This window comes from Brachionichthys hirsutus, chromosome 15 (genome assembly GCF_040956055.1).
Source record: "Brachionichthys hirsutus isolate HB-005 chromosome 15, CSIRO-AGI_Bhir_v1, whole genome shotgun sequence".
In the NCBI taxonomy this organism is placed as follows: domain Eukaryota; kingdom Metazoa; phylum Chordata; class Actinopteri; order Lophiiformes; family Brachionichthyidae; genus Brachionichthys; species Brachionichthys hirsutus.
In genome coordinates this window covers 4,207,330-4,230,966 of record NC_090911.1, presented here as the reverse complement: position 1 = coordinate 4,230,966, position 23,637 = coordinate 4,207,330, and the positions used below count along the sequence as shown (strand labels likewise).

General features: G+C 44.4%; 1 protein-coding gene across 1 annotated transcript; it reads left to right on the top strand.

Moving 5' to 3' along the window:
* The first annotated feature begins 12,876 nt into the window (after window positions 1-12,876).
* Window positions 12,877-14,436, top strand: LOC137905099 (transmembrane protein 200A). The gene has a single exon (XM_068749329.1). The coding sequence runs from the start codon at window positions 12,877-12,879 to the stop codon at window positions 14,434-14,436; it is 1,560 nt and encodes a 519-aa protein (XP_068605430.1).
* Window positions 14,437-23,637: the final 9,201 nt, after the last annotated feature.

Here is a 23,637-nt window from a genome sequence, read left to right as displayed (position 1 = left end):
AAAAGCTGTCAGCCAGAGCCCCTTTGAGGACCCTGTGAAGGCCCTCTATTATTGGATAAGAGGAAGACATCTTTGGCACATCTTCAAGCATACGTTTTCATGTTTTCCAAATTCCAGATGGTCAGATCTAAAGTCTCTGTGGCACCAAAGATGGTTTCATATTTCATTAGAGGACTGCTGTTCAATTATTTCTTCCTTCAAACTTAGGAAATAAGAGTTCATTTCAGTGCGTACGGATGAGAGCTGCTCCTGCTGAGGCTTAATGCGAGTTGAGCTGATGGACGAGTTCACGCCAGATGTTCCAGGAGCACAGGCAGCGTACAGACATATAGCACAATACAATACAATCAGCAACTGACTCACAGCCACTGACTCACTCAAAAAGATTCATGCAACCTTGCTTCAGAGGTTTGTTGCCGTTAATACACCCCACCCCCCCCCCCCCCCCCTTCCCCCAGATGAGACCCCAGCTCACGCATATGAAACGCCTCAAATCAGCTGCTGAATCAAAAATCCCACCAAACAGATTCCTGACGACCAGAGCGACACAAAACAACAACAAGTACTCTGACATCAACCACAGAAAAGCCGTTAAGAGCAGAGCCATATGAAAACATTTGATGCTTTATCACATAATGATTTGCCATAGCCTTTGATTTTTATTTAATACTTCATTTGACTGGAATGAACTTTTAGTCCTTTCAAAATAAAAGACAATTTTGTCATAAATATTTCTTGAGGAGCATTTAAGAGGAACATGCTGCTGTTTTTGTGGAATCCAGGAGATGGGAGCAGAGAGCAATAAAAGCTCGAAGAGCGCAATGTCAGTGAAAGTCAGGCAGTGAACGCCTCCTCACGCCCTGTCGCTGTAAGCACATGTTGGAAGCAATTCTCATAATATTAAATTGTGTTGATTATCAGTTTATTGTAATGCACATGATGACTTCATGGTGATACTAGTGAATAGTTCAATAAATACAGATATGGTGTGATTATAACATAATAAATCAGAGCCTCGGATGGGCTTGCATTCATCTTTTTCACCTTCTTTTTGTTCCCAAACGTAATATTTTCTCACACTGTGTGACTGACAAGAACTAGAAAATCACTCAGAGAGCGCAGACCTCCACCAAGCAGCTCATTCCCCTCATAATTAGATTTACACCATCCACATGGTGATCTGGATCATCATCACAAGGTTCTAGATTGTTCTTGGTATCTTTATACACCAACTATAAAAAGTAAAAGTGAATCATAACATAATCTCCAGGGACTGGATTATGCTTCTTCTTTTTCACTCTTTCTCTCACTGCCTTCATGTCTTTACTCTCTCCACCCCGCCCCCATCACAACCCCAACAATTAAAAAGACTGACTTGTATCTCTGTATGAAAGTAGACGTGAATATTCACATGTGTTTTTTTTATTCTGCATGTCCAGTTGATTTGACCACGTTCAGCTTCATGGAGCTGATCAGATTGCTCACTTTTAACACAATGCATACTTAATTTGGCCAAATTTCAGTTTATACTAAGATTTAATATATTTCTAACATTTTTAAAATCCTTGTTATGCCAACGTCCTCATAACATTTTGTTAAAGGAGGCAGCAGCTGCTTTGAGCTGACTTCAATAATTCGGTGTATTTGCTTGTGAGCTGCAGCCCTGCGATCGAGCGTTTGGCAAGTGGGAGTGAGTGATCAATCAATGAGCCAGCTCAACATGCAAAAAGCGCCCCTGTCGTGTTCTCACATCTGAGGCAAATCCATATCTCATGGTTCTTCTATTTCTACACAGATTGATGGGAGATGAGCCAGAGAGAGATGCATCCACTCTCCTGACATTGTCCCAGTCCCCCTGACATTGTTCCAGTCCCCCTGATGTGATTGTATTGTCAGCCCTTTCAGTCGGCCGGTGTTGTATTAATCTGGTTAGAGTCTGAATATGAGAAGGCTTAAAATATATATATATATATATATGTTCCTGGGCACAGACATGCATACATATTTTACAAGTTGCAAGCTTAGTGTCGGCCCACCAGTGGATAGGCCAGTTTGCATCACTTTTTCACTGGTTTGCGCTGGTCAAAAAGATGCATACAAACGCACACGCACACACACACACACACTGATGTTGGAATATTAAGCTTGTTAAAAAAGAAAAATCTTCAAAATGCAAATCTACCAGAGTTCAAGTCAGAGCCAATCTAATTTCCGGCAACTCATGTGAAAACTGCTGACTCGCCTCCCCGTGATGCAGACGCAGCCACCAGCCCTTCTCTGCTGTCTGTTGCCATAGCAGCCCCATGGAGCTTTTCTGCCAGTCAGTCTAGCAGTGAAGACGAGTGAGCCAGCGGTGCCCCATCCTGAGGGGCCAGCATGTCTTCATCCATTGCCATGGTTCTATAATAGCATTGTGGATAGATCTCGCATGGCGGGGAGTCAGTTCCGTTATATTGAGCTAAGCTTGCCTGTGGTTGGTGCTTGCAACGTGGCGAGCAAACAAAAGAAGCTGGCGAGAGCAGATGTCAAGATTGCGTGTCTATATTAAGAGCTGGAGCTGTGCTGTGCTTAAATGTGGCTCATTGGGTGCTAATTTAGGAGGTACAGAGGTGTTGGATATTAGGATGATGTGCCTTACAAGGCAGCCTGGAGTGGATGTTCAATCTGAGTCATTTTATATTAGAACTAGAAAAGCACTCAGAGAGCGCAGACCTCCGCCAAGCAGCTCATTCCCCTCAGAATTGGATTTACACCGTCCACATGGTGATCTGGATCATTATCACAAGGTTATAAATTGTTCTTGGTATCTTTATTCACCAACCATTAAAAGTAAAAGTGAATCAGAGTTGATTTGTAACTGCTTTTTGAATCCGTAAATGGGTTTTCAATGTTAAAGTTTAATTTATTTTCCTGACCTCATTCTGGATCCGATTCGGATGAAATACGGTGGTAAGATAGAAGCCCCCACCCTACATGACTGTGTCACATTCCATAAACATTGGTCAATAATCAACCGAGATATTGAAAAGCAAATGTTGAAGCTCCATTGACTCCAGTGATTCAGAATTCAAGATCTCTTCTGGATCATCACCCAAATTCATTCATCTGTTCCTGGTAACATTCCCAATTTCATCAAGAGCCGTCCAGAACTTTTTGAGTTATCTTGCTAACAGACAGACAGACCAACGCCGGGGCTCACATCACCCCCACCTCGGCGGAGGTAACAAATGGATGCATGAAATTGTACAACATGCTGAACATATCCGTGTGTAAATAAACTACAAGCAGAGACTCTGGCATTTCTGAGCTCCACTTGAAACTGAAGACAATGAGTCTAAATGTTTGGTTCACCTCAAATTACTTTCCACTGCAAAATGCCTTTCTCCTGACATTATGGTGTGTGGGGGGGGGGGGGCGGGGGGGGGGGGGCGGGGGGGGCGGGTCAACTGGGGCAATGAGCTTGGAAAGAAAATGTTCCTGTTTAATTTTTTATGTGGAATTCTTATTTATTTTTTATGTGCTTTGAGGACCACAAAATGCAAGTCCAAATGCTTGTTGGGTTGTAGGAAGAAATCTTAGCTGCAAAGGTTTCAACAACCTCTACAAATAAAACCAGAACTGTCTACGACTATGTTATAACTAATGAGTTGGTTTGAGGATATTATCTGGGTGCGCACCCAGAATGAAGCTAGACACACACACACACACACATTTGCAGCTATGATTTATTTGTGAAGTCTAATTCCATTGCATTTCTGTTTGTATCAACCTCAGTGTAAATGTTGGATGAATTAACTCCTTTTCCAAGGTTCTGCTACCTCAGCAGCCACACAGTCGACTTAGAAACCCAAAGCTCAGCATCTTCTAGAGACCCTCGGGAGGACATCCAGGAGATCCCCCTTTCAGCCTTTGCGTGTGTTTCATGTCTTCCAGCTGATTTTCATCCTGGAGGGAACCGCTCCTTCTGGAGACATTTAAGGCTGTCGTGCAAATCTGTCACGAGTTGATAAACTGCAGAGGCAGAACTGATCTTCTCCTTCAGCTAAGAACAAGGCGATGACGCTACTCTGGAAGCATTGATCACCAAGACGGGGAAATATTTGCTTGTTTCATTAACTGCAAATTAGTCAGTAACGGCTAAAACGTGTTACTACACAAGTCAGGAAGTTGTCAGTATAAATATGTCATATCTTACATTTACCGTAGGTCTACTTTTCCTTCCAACACATATACATCCTCACTATTATCACAATTAAAGATGCTGAGTGTCTCGCAGCAGTAAAGGTGAATTCATCTGACAGCACAAATGAGGGTTTGTCTTGCAAAGTCACAATTCATTGGGAAATGAATGCATCACCACACGAAAAGACACATGACCTCAAAGCAGCTCTCAATAAACGCAGCAAAAAATGTCTGTCAAGTCAAAATATGACACTTTTTATTGGAAATACATTTTAACACTACTGATCATTTTGATGAGCTAATCATAAGCATTGAAAAAGCGTGGATTGTCAGATGACAACCCAATTCAGCTTTGGAGGGAATGCAGTTAACCATCCATTTTCAAGATGAACACAGGCAACACGGTGGCGCAGTGGTAAGCGCTGTTGCGTTGCAAGAAGCTCACAGGTTCGAATCCAACTTGCGTCCTTTCTGTTAGGAGTTTGTATAAGAATAAAAATTGCATAGAACTCTAACAGTGACTGACATTATGTACGTTGTCACTGTGGAGCACGAATGCAGACAAGGTAAAAAGAAAAAAGGAGTTTGTATGTTCTCCCCCTTGCTGCGTGGGTTCTCTCCAGGTACTCCGACTTCCTCCCACCTCACTTCGTGTTTTCACATGATTAGAGCTTACGCAAAGAAAGAAAATGACTTGTGAGCGTCCCCAAAGTCCTCCGACACCGAGGTAACACACAACTGAGAGTAGAAGCAGGAGTGGCACAGTGAAAGACAAATGGGCCACATTAGCCTAAATCCAGTTACAGGATTATTCTGATACGACAAACGACTTCTTTCACCATCGTCTGCATGAACGCTGCGTTCCTCCTTTTTCTTTTTTCTTTTTCTGCCTGGTATTCTCGTTGCCCAGTTTTAATATTAAAGCGTGAATAAAAATCTTTGTATTCCTCCATGCATGAAGAAATGTATGTGGCAATGGATTAGCTACTGAGCACCCCCCCCCTTCCATCACACAACAGCCTGTTCTGATAAGTAGTGATGTAACGGAAGGTCGTGGAGCAGGGGTGTTAAACTCATTTTCTCCGAGGGCCACATCAGCATTACGGTTGCCCTCAAAGGGCCAGTTGTAAATGTAATATCGTGTAAATGTAACTAAATGTAATGTAATGTAATGTAAATAAAATGTAACTACTCCTTAACATGCTGCTAAATAACTGTATTTACTACTACATACTTAATAAAATTATAAATATTACATATGCAATTGCATAGTTCTAAAAATATATCGATACCTTACTGCTGTAAAAATATCCACCGAGGTTATGTAATCGCCGGCGTCTGTCTGTAATTTGTTCTTCAATATCTCCATTGATTATTGACCGATATTTAGGGAATTTAACACAGTCATGTAGGGTGGGGGGGGGGGGGGGGCTCTATCTCACCACTGAATATCATCTGGGTCGGATCCAGAATGGAGTCAGCAACAAATATTTAATTTTAACATTAAAACCCCATTTACAGATTAAAAATCAGTTACAAATACACATCAACTCTGATTCACTTTTACTTTTCAGCATTTTACAAAAACAAATGTCAGCACAAAGCTCTTGCGGGCCACAAAAAAATGACATGGCGGGCCACATTGGCCCCCGGGCCTTGAGTTTGACACATATGTCGTGAAGCCTCAGTCACCACACCATATTCCTTCCACTTGATTTACCTGCTCAGGTAATATTGTATGACTGCTGCTGTATCCATGGTAATGAACTCCTGCAGATGCCCTCGTCCCAGGCTCTACTGACGAGCTGATTAGCATGCATGGCTGGGGCCTGAGCTCTTCTCTGATTGGTCTTGTCAGGTCCTCGAACGGGATCTGGCTCACCCCTGCAGAAGACCCAGCTGGCTCCGCGCCCCCTCCCATCATCCTACTGCCTGCTGAATTCCACATGACTGGACTCGTCCTCCAGGACTCAGAGACCATGCCACTGTGCTGTGAATGTCACTGCTAGAATGTCTCACTGATTCACATGGAATGAAACCTTCAAAGTATTTAATAACTAGAAAAGTGCCTCCGCCGAGCAGCTCATTCCCCTCCTAATAGGATTTACACCGTCTACATGGTGATCTGGATCATCACCAAAAGGTTTTAATTGTTCTTGGTATCATTATACATCAACCATGAAAAGTAAAAGTGAATCAGGGTTGATGTGTATTTATAACAGATTTTTTAATCCGTAAATGGAGTTTCAATATTAAAATGTAATATTTTTTCCTAACGTCATTCTGGATCCAATCCGGATGAAATTCGGCGGTGCGATAGAACCCCCCCACCCGACATGATTGTGTCAAATTCCATAACCATCGGTCAATAATCAACCGAGATATTGAGGAACACATTTTGAAGCTCAGTTTACTGCAATGTTACTGAACATTTCAAACTGATCCAGAATTCTGGATCTCTTCTAGATCATCACTAAAATGTAATCATCTGTTCCTGGTAACCTACCCAACATTTCCTGAAGATTTTATCAAGATCCGTCCAGAACCTTTTGAGCCTTATTAAGAGACGGATAGACAAACAAACGCCGTCGATGACATAACCGCCGCCTCGGCGGAGGTACTAATAAGTAGGTCTCCAAATCTGCAACCAAAAATAATTTCTGGACGTGTGTCTCTTAAACAGAGAAGACGTTGAGTCGTGTCCTCTCTTTTCTCTTGTCATTTTCTCCCCGATCTGCTGCCTTTTTGAAAGTCACACCTTTGGAGCTAGTGCCTTACAAACATGTCAGATGAAAAACACATCTTTATGTACAGCCCCATCAGCTGTCACTTCTTCCCTCTCATTTGATTCTCGGCTGCCTCTGGTCCCAGCCCTCCAGCCCAGATAAAAGGGAGCGAGGTGCTTCGGGAGGCATTATAAAATGGTTGCCATGGATACCGTGTCTGAGCAGGCTCCACGTACAGGCAGCAGAATAGGAAATGACAGATGCAATATTTCACATTTACAGAAAAATCCCCTTTTCTCTCGTCAGCACACACGCTGATGGACTCTGGCGCTGTAAATGCCAAAGATCACAACCTCATTCGTTGGTCTGTGCAGCGGCTCGCTGTACAGTAGCACGTCATCGGAGGCTCTGTTTGTGTTCAGCTCCACCGAGGTGGGTATTTTCTGCCTCATTTGATCTTTGTTGTTTTTCCCTGAAGAGATGACCTATATTATCTAGGATGGGTGATCAAAGAAGGATTCCTCACTGTGGTCCCATGAATCCTAAACGCTCAGAGAATTAGCCCTGATTCTGCAACGGCTTTGCTGCACTCTAAAATGAAGCTACTGTATTTATTTATTTATTTTACTTTGTGGCTGCTCTGCCGACAGAATTCATGATTCTGCAGTTCAGGAACGGAGCTTTTGATGCTGAAAATGTGTAATCCCTGTCTTTTCTTGAAATAATGCCGACTCTGCTCATTGCTGTTTATTATCCGTTTCACAAGCATCTACAGAGGAAGAGGCAAACAGAAGAACAAAAGTGTTTTATCTGAACTCTTTGCCAACTTCTGTAACACTCGGCCTTTAATGGGGCTTCTCGGTTCTTTCTAGGGCTGTCCTACATCGCAGGGAACGTATTACCTCTGTAATGTCCCCATGCATCTCCATTAGTGATATAATCTGATGATATGTGGGCTGATGCTGGCCTCCAGTCTAATTCAGATCTTTAGATGCCTATTCATCAGCGGTGGAAATGAAGCGAGTTCAACACCAGGAAGTGACCTCCTGCTGTGGGCGAGTGCTCGCCTGCTGCTCTACGCTCCCACCCTCTCATCTGTCAATGCGCTCCTGAATGTTTCTCCTCTCTAACCCAACTACGACTGGGCTCAGTTCCTGCTTCAACTTTAGAGCTCGTTCCATTTGCAGTGCGCCACGTGATGTCAGAGACCCATGGCTGCCCAACATAGAAATGGACCACAAATGCACATCTCATTAGCCACGACCAGAAACTATGGGCTGTAGCAGTCATTAATCACAGGGAGGTATTCTCCCTACAGGTACCTGTGCAAACGATGATGCAGATGATGCTTCCAGTGGGAAGCTCTGGTGTGATTTATGAGGACCTCTGGGTGAATCGCCATCCTAATGAGATTAATGTGGCATCGGTCCAAAGCTGAAGGTCAGCATATTGATGCGAGTACCGTTAATTGGTATTAATTGCATTTTGGTCCAGTGAAGAGGAATATTCATTATTACCATTTCATCTTGGCCCTATTTGTTTTGCACAAGTACCATCTGTTGTGATTTATTCTTAAGAATGTTAGAGCGTGGTCCTTTAGGGAATTCAAGGAGTTCCAGGATAGTGCAGGTTTTAAAATATACCAGAAGTACAAAGTGTTGTGTACTTGAAGGATAAAAGCAGTACCAAGATTTTCAGCAGTACCAACATTTAGTAATGAGCGATGTGTGTGCATCAAAAAGCTTGATGTAACTTATTCTTCTCTCCTGCGGAGGCTTATTGTAATTCCAAACTTATTTAAAGCACATCTGATTGTGTCACTGTCACACAGACTGCCATAATATATCACCGTGACAACCACAGGCACTGACTTTAGCCAGTTCTTGAGTACTAAATCCTCCACGTGTCACCCCGCAGCAGGGAATTATCCCTGGATTAAAAGAAGGAAACGTGTGCTATCCTTCAACACATATGAAACGTTTTATATATATATATATATATATATATATATATGAGATATTTGTGACCCATTTTTAAGGACTTACGCCTCGGTAGTGACCGGTGGGATTGGGGCGTCATGCCTCGGGAGGAATAGGATTCAAGAAAGAGGGACATTGTTTGGTTTTGTTCTTTACACTTGATTTCCTGGCTTCCATCCACACTGTTACAGTGTGGATGGAAGCCCCTCCCCATCCCACAAGAAATGAAAAGCCCAACATTAACAAAGTTCTCTGACTTGACAAAGTGCAGTGTTCTCTGCCCTTCATTGCTCGCTTCTCATTTTCACATTTAAATACGCACTTCATCAAAGGTGTTATCTTAATGACTAATGATTAAGACTTTCAGGGTAAGATTAGCTGGGCCGTACAGGATGTCAAGTCTTTCACCTTCAGGTCATGGGAAGTATATTTATCATAACCTGAACATTTCTCAGCAGTTCTGCACTGAGAAAACATGAAAATGTTTCCAACGCTTTAATATATTTAGTCAGGTTCTGGTAGTTCTCAAAGCCCATGGAGTCAGCAGAGCTCCATCTGAGGACGCTCAGCGAGCCCCAGACATCTTCTCTGCTGAGTATCAGATTACGGTACTATCAATGTTTTGCAAAGAATTTACAAGGAAAGTGTGATTGGGAAATATTCTATGATTAGAAGATTAGAAGACAATATGTGTGTGTATAATGTATAAGTATATATATATGTGTGTATAAGTATATATTCATGTGTACAGTATATGTATTGATGGATATATATAAATATGAAGTAATTGCCTAAAGAAATGGATCATTATAAAAGTGTATTGTCTCCTGACAGTCCTGAGGAGAAGGGAGAAAAAAGATCTATCTATCTAATCTATTTACTCCACTTCCGTTCATGTGGATAAAAAAAAACCTTTGAAATAGTGTTCTTTATTTCTGTTTCATTGAAGTGAACCAAGATAAAATGCATTCATTCATTTATGTCGCTGCTTTTCCCTTTAGTGAACAAGCTATTCTGAAAGCTGCTCCGAACCTCCAGCTCTTTAAAGCCACTGGATCATTCCCCATGTGCGTGTGAAGGTTGATTCCGACTGCAGTGGGCACAGGAGGTGTCTCCATTCGTTCTACCAAATCATTTCATACACCAAACACATTTCAACTCTAGAGCGTTAGCACTAAAGTGTCCTTTTTCTTGCGCCCTCTTGCCCGTTGAAGGGTTGCTTCCTCTGTTTCCAGTCTCCCATCACCTATAAGAACATCTGGACTCTGTCATATTTCGGTTTTTTTAAACATGGGAAGTCTGCATATGCGCAATTATGGTAATGTAGCCAAAGGGGGAGGGGGAACAGAAGGAGGAAGGCACATGATGTAAGAGGTGATGGATTTGGGGCATTTGAATTAGCCTTTCTTTCACCTCATATACTCTACATCACTGTGAAGCACCGCGTAACTATTTATTTAGGTGTTCCATCAGGGATGAGAAGTCTGGTCATGCTTTTTGTTAGATCAGTCTGACAAAAGATATTAAGTGTGGCCGAACGCATCTGCGTTCTGGATTATCCGGTTTTCATTCTGCACTTTATTGCCCCAGATGTGTCGGATATTTTTTAGAAACATGTGGATGTAGGATGATAAAAGGTCCAAGCTGCCCTATCTTATTTAATACTGTCCAATAGATTCCACCAATGGGCACGCATTTGGCCCGCCCCTCCGTTCTATTGTGAAGCGACGTTGAACTGGAAGCCGCTCTTCCAGGCTTGGCGCACGGCGACGTGCACAGCTGAACAAGGAGCGCGCCGGAGATCATGTCTTATTGTCAAACCACAATTTCTGGTGAGCGTCTCTCTATTTCTGATGTTTGATCTCCATCTTCCTGCGTCTTCCTCTCCAGCTGAATATAGCGCGCCTCTTATGTGTCTGCTTGTCGCGTCTGCGGCTCCTCCTGGCATCCACGGACGGAGGCGATGGTTTTGGGTTAAAGTGTTCGCGTTTTGTGGCCGATCTGAAATCGACGGGCAAGAGTTTTGGCTTTGGGGAGGCGTCGGACTTTGGAGACCGCGCACTCCATTGTCCTTTGACTTCTGTCCGCGGAGTGAAAACAAGGATTTTATTGTCATTTAATCCGAGATTGGTTTGCGTTTCCAGATTATTGCGAAATATGCCAGATAAAGAAATCAGCGTGCGAAACGAGGATCCAGAAATATAAAACCTTTGCTGGCAATAATTTCTAATAAGTTGTTCAGACACATTTTGAGCCTCTTATTAGCGCACAGCTTGGAGTTGCGGCGCTGGCGTGCTCCGCTCCGCAAGCCTCGTGAGGCCGTGGAGGAGGATGCGTGGATATTTGGCGTGTCTGCGCCCTGCGTTGGGGGGGTTTGTGTCGGAGTGAGACACGTCTCCGTGGCTCTGGGTGCGTTCAGGGCGCCTCCGACTCATCAGCGGGTCACACTTTAGCTCCACGGGCTTTTCCAACAGAAGGGAAACAGATGCGCCGTAATGTCAACAGTCGATTACTCATGCAACATTACGCGCGGATATGCGCCCCCGCAGCTTGGATGGGTTTAAATCCGGCCTCCTCTCCATCCTGAGAGTTGAGCGGCTTCCCGTGCAGCCCCGCAGACGGAGGAACCATCCGATAGGTCCGCTCCCACTCCGGCTGCGCGTTTCCAAATATAGCGAGCGCTCCGCCGCCTCCGCGCCATCAGTTTTAGTGCAGGTTGACTTGCTCTCGCCTGGGAGACATGTGAGTGCTTATTGGATGTGAGCGCCCCCCCCCACCGAGGCTCAGGTGGGGGGGGAGCGCTGATAACCGGGGTCATCCTCGGGTTCCCGGGGGCTCCATCGTCGTTATTTTGACGGTAAAGGCCCAAAGCTGCCTTCGGAAGCGTCTCATTAAATGCTGCTCTGAGTTGATTTGTAGAACAAGCCATTGCTGAACCTCAACCCTGATCAGTCTGATTGAATAGACGCTGGAGTCTGTAACCAGCAGCGTCTGACTGATTCCCCAACATCTGGATGGCAACTCTCAGCTTCGTGCTCAAGTTGGTGCTTTGGCTTCCTCTGCGGCTTCGAGTGGCTGCTTTTGTAATCAGAGAGAGAGAGAGAAATGCAAACATCTGTCCGGGTGAAGCAGTGTAACAATTAGCTCCCATTCACCTCCATGAGATGCTGCCAGTGATTGGGGGGGGGGGGGGGTCAGCGTGGAGCACAGCTGCGCTGATTGACGCTGAAGTCGATTTGTGTGGAAAGCAGGAGGTACTTGGTAGGAGAGAGAGAGAGATGTAGGGCGAACATGCCTGCTGGACTCATGTCTGGACACATCATATTTTCAGAGGCTGATATCACAGCTGAATAAATAGAACGCTCTGTTTTCGGCTGTCGACTTGTGCTGTCTCTGTTTTGCTTACGTCTTTGTATTATTTGATGATTATTTAAAAAGGATCCTCTTGGAGACGAGGCCAATGCAAGGGCGATCTGCACCTTTTAACTTCAAGCCGTTGCACTTCAAAACTCACCCAGTCTATACGCTCTTTCACTTTTTCACTTTAGTTTAAATATTGAAGATTAAAAAGAAAAACATCCATAGGTATTAAAGCTCACCCAAACTGCTCTGCTCTGTGTGTGTGTGTTTAAATCACAGTGATTGACAGACAGCCCACAAACTGTCAACAGATTTAGACTCAAATGCTGTGACTGGTGCCCAATCTGCCCATAAAGTTTGTGATTCCGTGTTTTCCCCACTGAATTCGATGTACAACATTTTAATGATGCCATGTTTACTAAACACTGCATTGTTTCTTCCTTGGCACATGTCCAGTTTGATGATAATCTATCAAGTAGTTTACGGTAATTGGAAAATGGTGAAAATAACCCTGAAAATAATTCCTATATTGATGCTTTATCTTCACGCATATCATTAACACAATGCTTTTTCCTTTTGAACGTGTTTCCCTCCAGGTTGAGCGACAAGCCTGCTGTCCAATCGCCACCATGATAGCCACGGGTGGCCTGCTGCGCATGAACAGGCGCCAGGATTCGCTCCGCTCTAAGAACCGGGCGGAGAACAAAAAGAAACGGAAATCCAAGAGAAAGAAGAAGAACGATGTGGTTGTGGTGAAGGGGAAGCTGAAGCTCTGCTCCCCGGCTGGAGTGATGGCTGGCCTGGGACTTCTGGTTTTAATGGTCGGGATTTCCATGGCTGTCCTGGGCTACTGGCCCAGTCAAAGTCAGCAGGGCTACCAGGAGCGCCGCAGGACTGGCGCGTACCGCAGCAACAGGATGAGCTACGCCAGAAGTCCAGCCCTTCTCTTTAACCTGACCCACGATAGCCCCCCTTCTGGCCAGACACGTGCATTCAACCAGAGCCATTCTAACAGCACCATCTCGGGCTCGTCCCATCACTGTGGCGTCGTCTGCGATTTCCTGGATGCTTACCTCTATTCAGACACTCTGAAAGTCTTCGGACCACTGGTGATGGGAATAGGAATTTTCCTCTTTATCTGCGCCAATGCAGTCCTCCATGAAAACCGAGACAAGAAAACCAAAATCATTAACCTTCGGGACATCTACTCCACCGTTATAGATCTACATGGCGTAAGGTCAAAGGAGTACTCGCCCCTCAACGGTTTGGTGAACTACACTCAGTCTCGGAATGCTGAGGGCCCGTCTGGCTCATTTCTGGCGAGTGGGATGCTGACTCGGAGCTCCTGGCCCTCCACTGGACGAGGCTTCCAGGGTGAGTCAGGTAGCGATGAGGTATTTAGACGCCAATCTTTAGCCAGCAGGTCTCGTAGCTGGTCGCGAGACGCTCAGACCTTCACAGACACTGTCTACAGCATCTATAAGGACTATAGCAACAGTAGTGAGCAGGCCCCGCAGCCCCGACAATGGGAGACCACCTCCATTGTCACGTCCTCAGTGAATGCGTTCACCCTCCCTGTGATCAAACTGAACAACTGTGAGGTGGGGGAATCTGAGAGAGTGGGGGCAGGGGGGCATTCAGAGGAAGAGGAAGAGGAAGAGGCCGCTACCGAAGCTGCCCCTGAGACCATTAGCCAGACCGGACAAGCCAGCAGCGGCCAGACAGACGAGACGGACACCAAGGAGACGGACACCTCAATGACAGATTCCCCGCCGCACCATCTGAACCATGAGGAAACAAGCGCCAGCCCAGATCACAAACAGGTTTCATCTCAGCCACAGCTCACCCAGCTGTTTCCCCCATCACCCGTTGCTAGGGCGACGGGGTCGCGGCTGTCTCTCAACTCGCTCACGGATCAGCCCAGGTTTGCACGCCGCTGCAGCCTGTCTGTGTCTGCCTGTTGCCAAGGTGACAGAGCAAGGCGCTTCAGCTGCCCTCGTCTGGAGCGTTCGAACAGTAAAGGCTACATCAAACTAACCGGTCTGGGGGGGGAGTCCTTCGATGCCCCAGACACAAGTACTTCTTTAGCGGCCACCGAACAGGACACAGAAACAGACGCAGCAGCAGCAGAGAAAGACGCTCAGGGACAGGACGCTCTAGTCACACCTAGCACCGCTGGAGAATCCTAGACATGGGTTTTAGTATTTTTTTGCCTCTGTTCTCTGCTTTGAATCTTCTTCTGCGATGTCGACGTGAAGCTGGCCATTACAGAGGAAAAGAAATGTGGCGCGCAAGCAGCTAAGGACTATTGAAACATAGCCATGAAGAGCAAGACTCTTTATAAATACATCCACTGCTCATTATTCAGATGTCATTTTTCTATTTTTTCATTGTAGCAAGAGCAATACTAAAGACTTGTGGAGAAGATCTAGTAAAGATTTGTAAACAACACAAAATATCTGATGAGTTTTAACTTTTATTTTACACAAGAGCGTACAAGAGTGTAGGACAAATATTGTAGCTTGTAGAATTGCCAAAACTATCACTGAGAATTTCTGTCGTACTGTAGCATCAACCTATGCCACAGAAAACCAGATAGTCTAGAAACGTTTCTCTACTTTGCTGTGTGAATACTCTGTGAAAAGGTGAGCTGGATATGAATCTCAGGTAGACGTTTGGTTAGGATTGAGACCTTAAGGATGAGGTCTTTCTTCTGTGCACACTTGTTTATATAGGAAACATTTATGGTTGAATAAACTTGACTGCGACACCTGCTGTTGGGACGAACAGGCGTTATTGTGTGACAAAGCATTAAATGCAGCAAAATGCAAAAAACACTTTGCTCTCAATGCTTTTGACAGAATTAAGGAAAGAGAATGAAAAATTAAAACCAAATGCAGAACAAGCAGGACTAAGCGTGTGGCAAACCTAAAGATTGGATAGATCTTTTCTCCGCTGCACTTCAGCAGTGCTTCTCATTACTGGGAAAGACTGCAGCGGTATCGATGTTACGTTTATCTAACGAGAGACGTGACAGCAATCATCTTGAAGTCATTGGTTTAACCCCCTCCAGTTAATGTTTTAATAATACTGCTGTGTAGAGAAAGCTGTCAAGCATGTCATTCTAAAATCTTACTTAAATTAGGCTGCTTAAACGATGTTAGAGCTGATGCAACGAAGCGTGCGATATCCTGTGATCTTCAGCACTTTATATCTTTTCCACCTTTAAAACATCAGCATTCACTAAACTCCTCAAGTCAGTTCGACAGCTAGTATTAAATCGGACATGTGTGCGTCCTTCTCTATATCTGTTTAAATTGTACTCCCCCCAAAGTCGTGTACTTCACGTAGAAATGAATCAATCAATCGAATCAATCAAAGTTTACTGTTTTCTGAGTTTACTGGGCAAAAGTCTTATGCAGTAAATCCTACTTTCATCAAGCATTTTCTGAAATGAATCCTCCTATATGCTTCAACAGAACATAATGACCTTGACCTCTATGAATGTCAGATATATTGCCGGACTGTTGTACTTGGTATAAATGGGAATAAATGAGTCAAATCTTTATACAGTTTTAAAATATCCACTTCATATGAAATTATTTCAGGTAATTTCCACTTTGGACAAAGCTATGTTGCAGCGAACACAATCCGAAACGAGAAAAGCACCGCACCACACAGACCTCCACCAAGCAGCTCATTCCCCTCATAATTAGATGGGGTTGATCCGGAGAGAGTCGTGATGACTTTCTCCGTTTCTGCCCCCTGAAAGGTGAATTTTTAGGGACGTTTTGAATGAGGCCAAAGAGGCGCATCAAACACGTCCCTACCCTACCAGCAGATGGCGCTGGGACTCTGCGTCGTCATCATGGGCGTGCCCGTTCAGGAGGGGGCCGGTTTGTGGAGGGAGGGGCGGAGTCAGCTCGGTGAGAAGGTTCCCCACTGGACGGGCGTACAGGTGTCTCTGGTCCGGAGCCCCCGAACGAGCCCCCAGCTTCCCCAGAAGCGCGCAGCTGGTGCGCGTAAAGGCTGTTTCCGCTCAGAGGAGTCAGGTAGAGTTCGGATCTGTTTGTTCTTGCGTTTTAGCGCCGCAGGGCTTCCTGAAGCGCAGCAGGTTTGAGCGTGAGGGAATTTACTTTGAGACGTGCAGCTGCTAAAGTGGCTTAAAAAAGTGAGTTCTATTATCGGACGCAACGCGCACCGAATGCGAGGCCTGATGTTCTGTTTTCCTGTGTCTCCCCCTGTTAAACGCCGGGGCTCCCCGACATATGGTGGGTGACCTGCTGCCATAACGTGGAATGTGAAATGGTGAGTACACGCGCTCATTCACAAAAACGGGAAGTGTGACGCCTATCAGGTGAGGCGCTTCGGTAAACGCACCTGACTGGAGCTATAGAGGTCTGCGAGAGGAACTACAAAGGAACTTCAATCAGAATGTTCTACTGGAATAATCTGACACCCTCAGATTACTTTTCTTCTATTCACCCTGTCCATTTAAGAGAGACATTAGACTCTGCTGATGCCCCGCGTCCCGAGTTGCTCCTTAAATTAGTTTATGATGTTAGATATTGATGGTGAATGTGCAGGAGCAGGGCGATAAGGCTGGGCAAAGTCTGCGGGACTCATCATTTCCAGTCAAAGTTTTTATTTCCTTCTACATTGACCCCTATATAATCTGAAACTGTCTATTCTGAGGTCCTGGCACCAAACGCAGGGGGTTCCCAGATATTGATGCTTCTTGAAATTACAGCCAGGAGAAAGCCGGACACGCACGATGCGTCATAGCAACGTGAAGAATATAGGCGAGTTCACCAGCAATGCAGGGCTGCACTCTGAGGACAATCTTCATGTAATTACTATGTAACATATGTTCTTTTGATTGACCTGCAAAAAATACCAAAAGGAATTTAGTTCCAGGAAAAAATAATCACACAAAAATATTTGCAAATCTTGAATGGAACTTCCTGACTTATAAGCAGTTTTCTCTCAGGCTTTGCCACGTCGAGTATCAGTAGATCAGCAGTAACTGTGCTTTAACCCCGGCAGCTCAACAGAAACAGCATGAGAGGATATCCTACTGCTGTGATAGTACGGCTGCTTCTAAGCTCTTCCTCAGATGCTATTCAAACGAATGCTTTCAGACGGTTTACATACGTAAACTAAGATATTTCTCAAGAAACAAGTAAATCCTACATTTTGACACAGCATTTTCTTCATTAGTTTGATTTGAACACATTTGTTCAGCATATCAAATCTGCTTTTAGATGTTGCTAACTGGTGCATGGAGCCGTGCGATATTATGTCATCCACCTAAGTGCCCCCACTTTAGCAAAAAATATATCCGAAGCGTCATGTGAGAAACCAACCACAACTATTCTACCTGCAGAAAAAGAAACTGACTCATTGTCCGATTTTGATAGCAGAAAATCAAATGTGCAGACACGTCACAGATTCCGTGTCTTGGCATATTTCAACCGGATATGCGGTGGGAAAGAATTTCATTTGAACGGCGATGATTGGGCATGATGTTGTGATCATGTGCAACAGTGTGCCTCCGTGAGGAAGAGGATGATGGAGCCTGTCGTATGCTTCACGTGGTTGACCAAACTGCCGTGCATAATCCAGAGTCACTTTCTACAACGTGAATGCAGTATGTTCCTGCCAGCAGGACATTCCCATAGCGTTTGAGTAAATGGATGTTGGGAGTCAACTAGTACATGATCAGTCCTTTGCTTATATTGTAGACAGCGTGTCTGGTATATGAATTAAAGATCCACAATTTGGAAGACTGATGGAATTATAACACTACAAATTCTCAATGGGCCCTGCGTTGAAATGGCGGCTTGTCCAGGGTGTCCCCCGTCTCTCTCCCCTTGACTGCTGGGATAGTACGACCAGGACGACCCGGTAAAGGACAAAGCGGTTCAGAAGATGAATGAATGAACATTCTCAATAGAAAGTTTTCACTTCCTGGTATAAACAGGGTCAGATGCTGAAAACTAGCATGTAGCACGGGAAAGTGTATTTGGCTTTGATGTGTGACCATCCTTCGTGCCATGTTTTTCCAAGCTGTGGCCACTGGAACACAGGAAAGTTGCAATTATGGACAAGCAAGCAGGGCATTTCCAAAATCTGGCTTTGACTGGGATGAAGATGAACCAAAACTGTTTATTTCATCAGGTAAAAATATCTGAAGATGTTGGTCAGGGATTCTATTCCAAGACCAATTTTGCTGAGATTTGATTAAAGATTATTTTGTGACCATGGTGACCTTTGCTCAGAATCGGTGAGTGAGTGTGTCCCTCCTTGGAATTTCCTTTTGAATGTTATCTTACTCCTTAGAAGTCTTGTTGGAGCTGATGCCCTTTATATGGGATGATGCAAGAATCTTTATCTGGCTCAAGGAGCCATTCATGCTCACATTTACAGCCACAGGACGGATTTCCTGCTGTTCTCTTGTGATCTTTGATTATTCATCATAGGAATTTCAATCAATGCTTCTGTCGGCTCAGTTCATGATCAATAGCACTGCAGGAGAGCACGTCATTTGACCCAATGCTGCTTGTTGGGTTGGGCACTGTGACCCAGACGGCCTCCCCGTTATTAACACAACACTCAGCTAAAGTAAATAATTACACTCCCTGTAACTGCAAATGTAACAATGTCCGCAGCTAAAATCTATTTTATACATTTATTACAACAAACAATGATTTGGCTTTCAGCACACAATACACACTAATTCTCATTTCAAGATGCATAATAACCATGTAATTATAATATAAAACATATAAAAGCATCCAATATATCACAAAAAAAATGGAACCAGAAAAAATCTTTGACTTTTCTTTAATTCTTCAGAAAGCACGGAATCAATTATTAGTATATATTTTATATATGTATGTATGTATATATATATACTGTATATATTGTGTTGGGTATGCCTGGTGGTTTTCATTTATGGACGTTTTTGGTGAGCAGCACGGTGGCGGAGTGGTTAGTGCTGTCGCCTCAAAGCAAGAAGGGACCGGTTTGAATCCTATCTGTGTAGAGTTTTTATGTTCTCCCTGTGTCCGTGTGCGTTCTCTCCGGGTTCTCCGGGTTCTCCGGGTTCCCCGTTGTAGCAGCCGTTCCTTGTCGCCAAACACATACTCTTCAATTTAAGAAAAAGCCTGTCATAACGACGTCGTTAACTGAGGACCAGCTGTAGAGTAGAGTAGAGTAGAGTAGAGTAGAGTAGCACTCTATTCTAGCAGATCGACCAATATATATGTTTTGCGGCCGATAACGATTGTCAAGGAGGCAGATATTTGGAGTTGATATTCATTTGCAGTAAAAATGAAAATGTCAAAATTGTAAGTAATGTGATTGATTGAGTGATTGATTGATTGATTAAGATAATGTGAGGATGCAACAGCCAATAACGAAAATTTTACACCAATAAACGAAGATCAAAAACTTGAAGAACCTCTTGGACGTGGACTTTCTGTGACCAGCATGCATCCAGACTGGGACAAATGTTCCTCTGCTGCAGATTTCCCTTGTTAACCACATGCTTCACATTTGTTACCCCTCCCTTTCTCTAGAAATGCCTCCTCTGTAATCACATGGCAGCACGCTCATTGGCCTGCGGCTCCAGAGGTTCTAAATACAGAAAAGATGTGAGTCCTACATCAAAGTAGCACTTCTCCCCTCCTAGTCCCAATCTCTCTTTGTGTCAATCTGTCAATCCCACACACACACACACACACACACACACAGACACAAGGGTGAGGGGGGGGGGGGTCAAAATTAAACCAGACATGCATGTTTGCTGACCTCCAGCCCTGTGGGAGTCAAATTGTTTACAGCTGAGTAGAGCTGGATGGCAGGGGATGGTGGCGTTGGGGTTTTTTTTGGGGGGGGTGGACAGAGGCAGCAGAGCTGTAAATAAGTCACAGCTAAACAGATTCTATGGGGATGAGTTGAACTCCTCAACAACTACTGGACAGGATTGAATGAGATTTCAAACATCCTCTGGGGGCTGGGGGGGTTAGGGTTAGGGTTTGCACATTTTTACATTGTCAGGGATGTTTAAATATTTCATTCCAGCTTCCTCGTATTCTCCTGTGAGAGAGTTTATGATCCAATCACAAGAGCACAGATCAATTTCTCCTGTGGCTTCTCTGTCCCTGGACGTACGTGTTCCAGTTTACGTTACATCATCGGCCTGTAGGTTGTCACAAACGCAGTGGGTACCATCTACTACACAGAGTGCCGGGTGAAGTCATTGTGTTTCACTGTGGGGGGGGGGGGGGGGGGGGAATCACAATGCGATTCAATGTTTGGGCAAAAAACCCTTTTATCCCAGCGATTATTCTGCACCAGGCCAACATCCTGATGTTGCATGGATGGAGTTGTTTTGTTGTTTTTAATTGGATCACGTGGGTGATCTGCCGTGTATTGTACAGGCCATGCTTCAATAGAATTATGCATTGAGGACGTGCCAGCCTGCTTTTTCTGACCACAGCACTGGAAATTGAATCACTGTAATGAGGTTCATGAGGTTCATGATTCCTTTTTTCTTTTTTTTAAGAGTACATGCACACGTTCACGCAGGATTGATGATTAAAACGCAACATTCATGAGTTTTACCCTTGCCAATAATTAATACACTCAATTCAATTACAGCTTAATCATAAGAAGGAGATTCCTACTTATCAAATTTTTTGGAAAAACTCACAGATTTGAACAAAGTTCAGGGTCAGACTTTGGAGCAAATGAGCTGCACAGGGACTAAGTGTGAGTACGCAGCAGAAACGAATTGGACTTAAGCAGCGACAGGAGCTCAGTGCAGTCCAGAGATCACATGTTGTCTGCCTTGTGTGGAACCAATCATTCTGCTGATCAAAGGCTGCTCTGAGGAGTCCCTCACACTTATCTGCACCTCGATATACGTACAGAGTGAGACCTCGTTAAAAGTCGGAACTCCCTTTCTTATCTATTAAGTGTCAGTTATCTCTGAGGCTTGTGTTTTTCAAATCAATGTCAACTTCCCATTGATCAATTTTCAATCAAACACTGGGCGATTGGCTTATTTCCTGTGAATGCAGGATGTCAACATAAAGACATTACATTCACTAAAAAAGACAAAGATAAGGACGGATCGCTCGCAAGTATGAATGTCCAATGTCTTTTCCCTTTGTGTCAGTCAAAAAGCACACAGCAGATCACTGGTTGCTGTTATCACTAACAACATGATCTCTTACATCGATCGTTAACTCTTTGCGTGCCATTCACGTCTAAAGGCGTTTGTTGAAACCCAAACATTCGCTGCCAACCCTGACATTGAAATCTGCCTCTCTTCAACGGCCAATAACTCCGAAAGGAAAAATGGTAGGAACACACACACAACCGATGAAAGAAGAGACTTTAATCTTTTATTAGGTACATTCCGTGTTTGTAAATAACTTGCTGGTAGTAGCTAAAAGTACAAAACTTCCCTATTTATATATGTACAGTATATACGCAGAAATCTTTTTAATTCATTTTTAATTTCCTAAATCTATTTGCGATATTTTTTAGTTTTTTTTTTTTATATTGTAAATGAAACATAAGTAATTCATTTGTAGTTAAGTCAGTAAATTAGATGTGGCAAAATGCTGAAACATATCCTAAGTTGACGTCAGCATGTTGCCTACTTTTCCCACTAACAGTCCAAGGATAAATACAGCAAACTTTATTCAACATATCAACGCTGCTCTGTGACAGGAGAGTGTCAGCGAGGACGAAGGGAAAGGTCTACAAGACAGCGGCGAGGACAGCCATGATGGACGGCTTAGAGACAGTGTCTCTGAGGAAAAGACAGGAGGCGGAGCTAGAAGTGGAGGAGATGAAGATGCTGAGGTTCTCCTTGGGAGTGACCAGGTTGGACAGGATTAGAAATGAGACAATAAGAGGGACAGTGAAGGTTAGACGTTTTGGAGACAAGGTCAGAGAGGACAGACTTTGATGGTTTGGACATGTTCAGAGGAGAGACAGGGACTATATCGGTAGAAGGATGTTGAGGATGGAACTGCCAGGAAACAGGGCTAGAGGTCGACCCAGGAGAAGATACATGGACGTAGTGAGGGAGGACATGAGAGTGGCTGGTGTTGGGGAGGACGATGTAAAGGACAGGGTGAAGTGGAGACGGCTGAATTGCTGTGGCGACCCACGATGGGACAGGCTGAAAACAAAAGAAGAAAATAATGTCAATGCAGATTCTCACTGTTTTAGCCTGACTTGCGTCTTGGACATAGGAATCCATTCAAAGGAAGTATTGTGTCTTTGAAGTACGTCATTGTTGTACTTGTACTTACAGTACCTCGACTCTTTCCACCGCTGATTCGGTTCGGTTCAACCTCGCTTTCCGGGAACAGATATTATTACTGGTGCTGCTTTCTCCTCGTAAAGCAACCTGGTGCCACTTATGGCGCGTGCGTGCCTGTGTGCGTGCGTGTGTGAGTGTGTTGGAGGGGGGGGAGGGGGGGGGGGGGGGGGGGGGGGTCCTGATATCCCACAATGCCACTCAGCTGCATGGTGGAGCGTGATAGGCTGCTGGAGAGGGAACTGCAGCAGAGCAGCGCCGCTGTCAGGAAACAAAAGCCCAGAACCAGCGGAGCGAGGACGGGCTACCTGGTAACGAACCTCCCTCTCTCTCTCTCTCTCTCTCTCTCGTTATTACTACCTGGTAACTAGTGATTGGTCAATGATACCTCAAGGAGCGTATTGACACGCTGTGTTGGTCACTCAACAGTGACCTCTGCTATAGATCTAAAATCATTGCAGGTAAACAAAATGGAAAGAAGATGGAAAAACTTGCATGCTGTAAACCCAACATTAGCCTGTAAAATAATAATAATCTTTATTCCATTGCTGGTCTCTTACTTAAACTATGATCATCTTTGTATCGTATCATTTTCTCCACTTGTTTGCTGAGTGAAGTTGTTCAGGTTAAGGGTTCACATTTTGCTTGTTTGTGTAAAATGCTCAAGAGTTGGCATGTAAATTATAGAAATGTGTACGTAATAAAATTCAGAGTTAAAATGTTTATGTGGGATTTTATTAACCAAAGTGTTCAATCATATGAAATAACACTAAAAATGGATTCATTCACACATTTCCGAGAACGAGCCATGAATGGGAGCAAAGCGGAAATGCAGTAGGGACAGCAAACAATGTGATCTCCATCCACGAACCCGCAACAAGTCGATACAGTTTGTTTCTTTTTTGTCGCGGCGCATCCGAACGACGCAGCTCCTGCATCGGTCACGTGGGTCTCTCTTAAAGCGATACGCACCAATCCGGGGTGTCACGCATGCGCACTCGACACAGCGCTGACGCGCCAGTGTTGTTCGTCCCATCCCGACTGG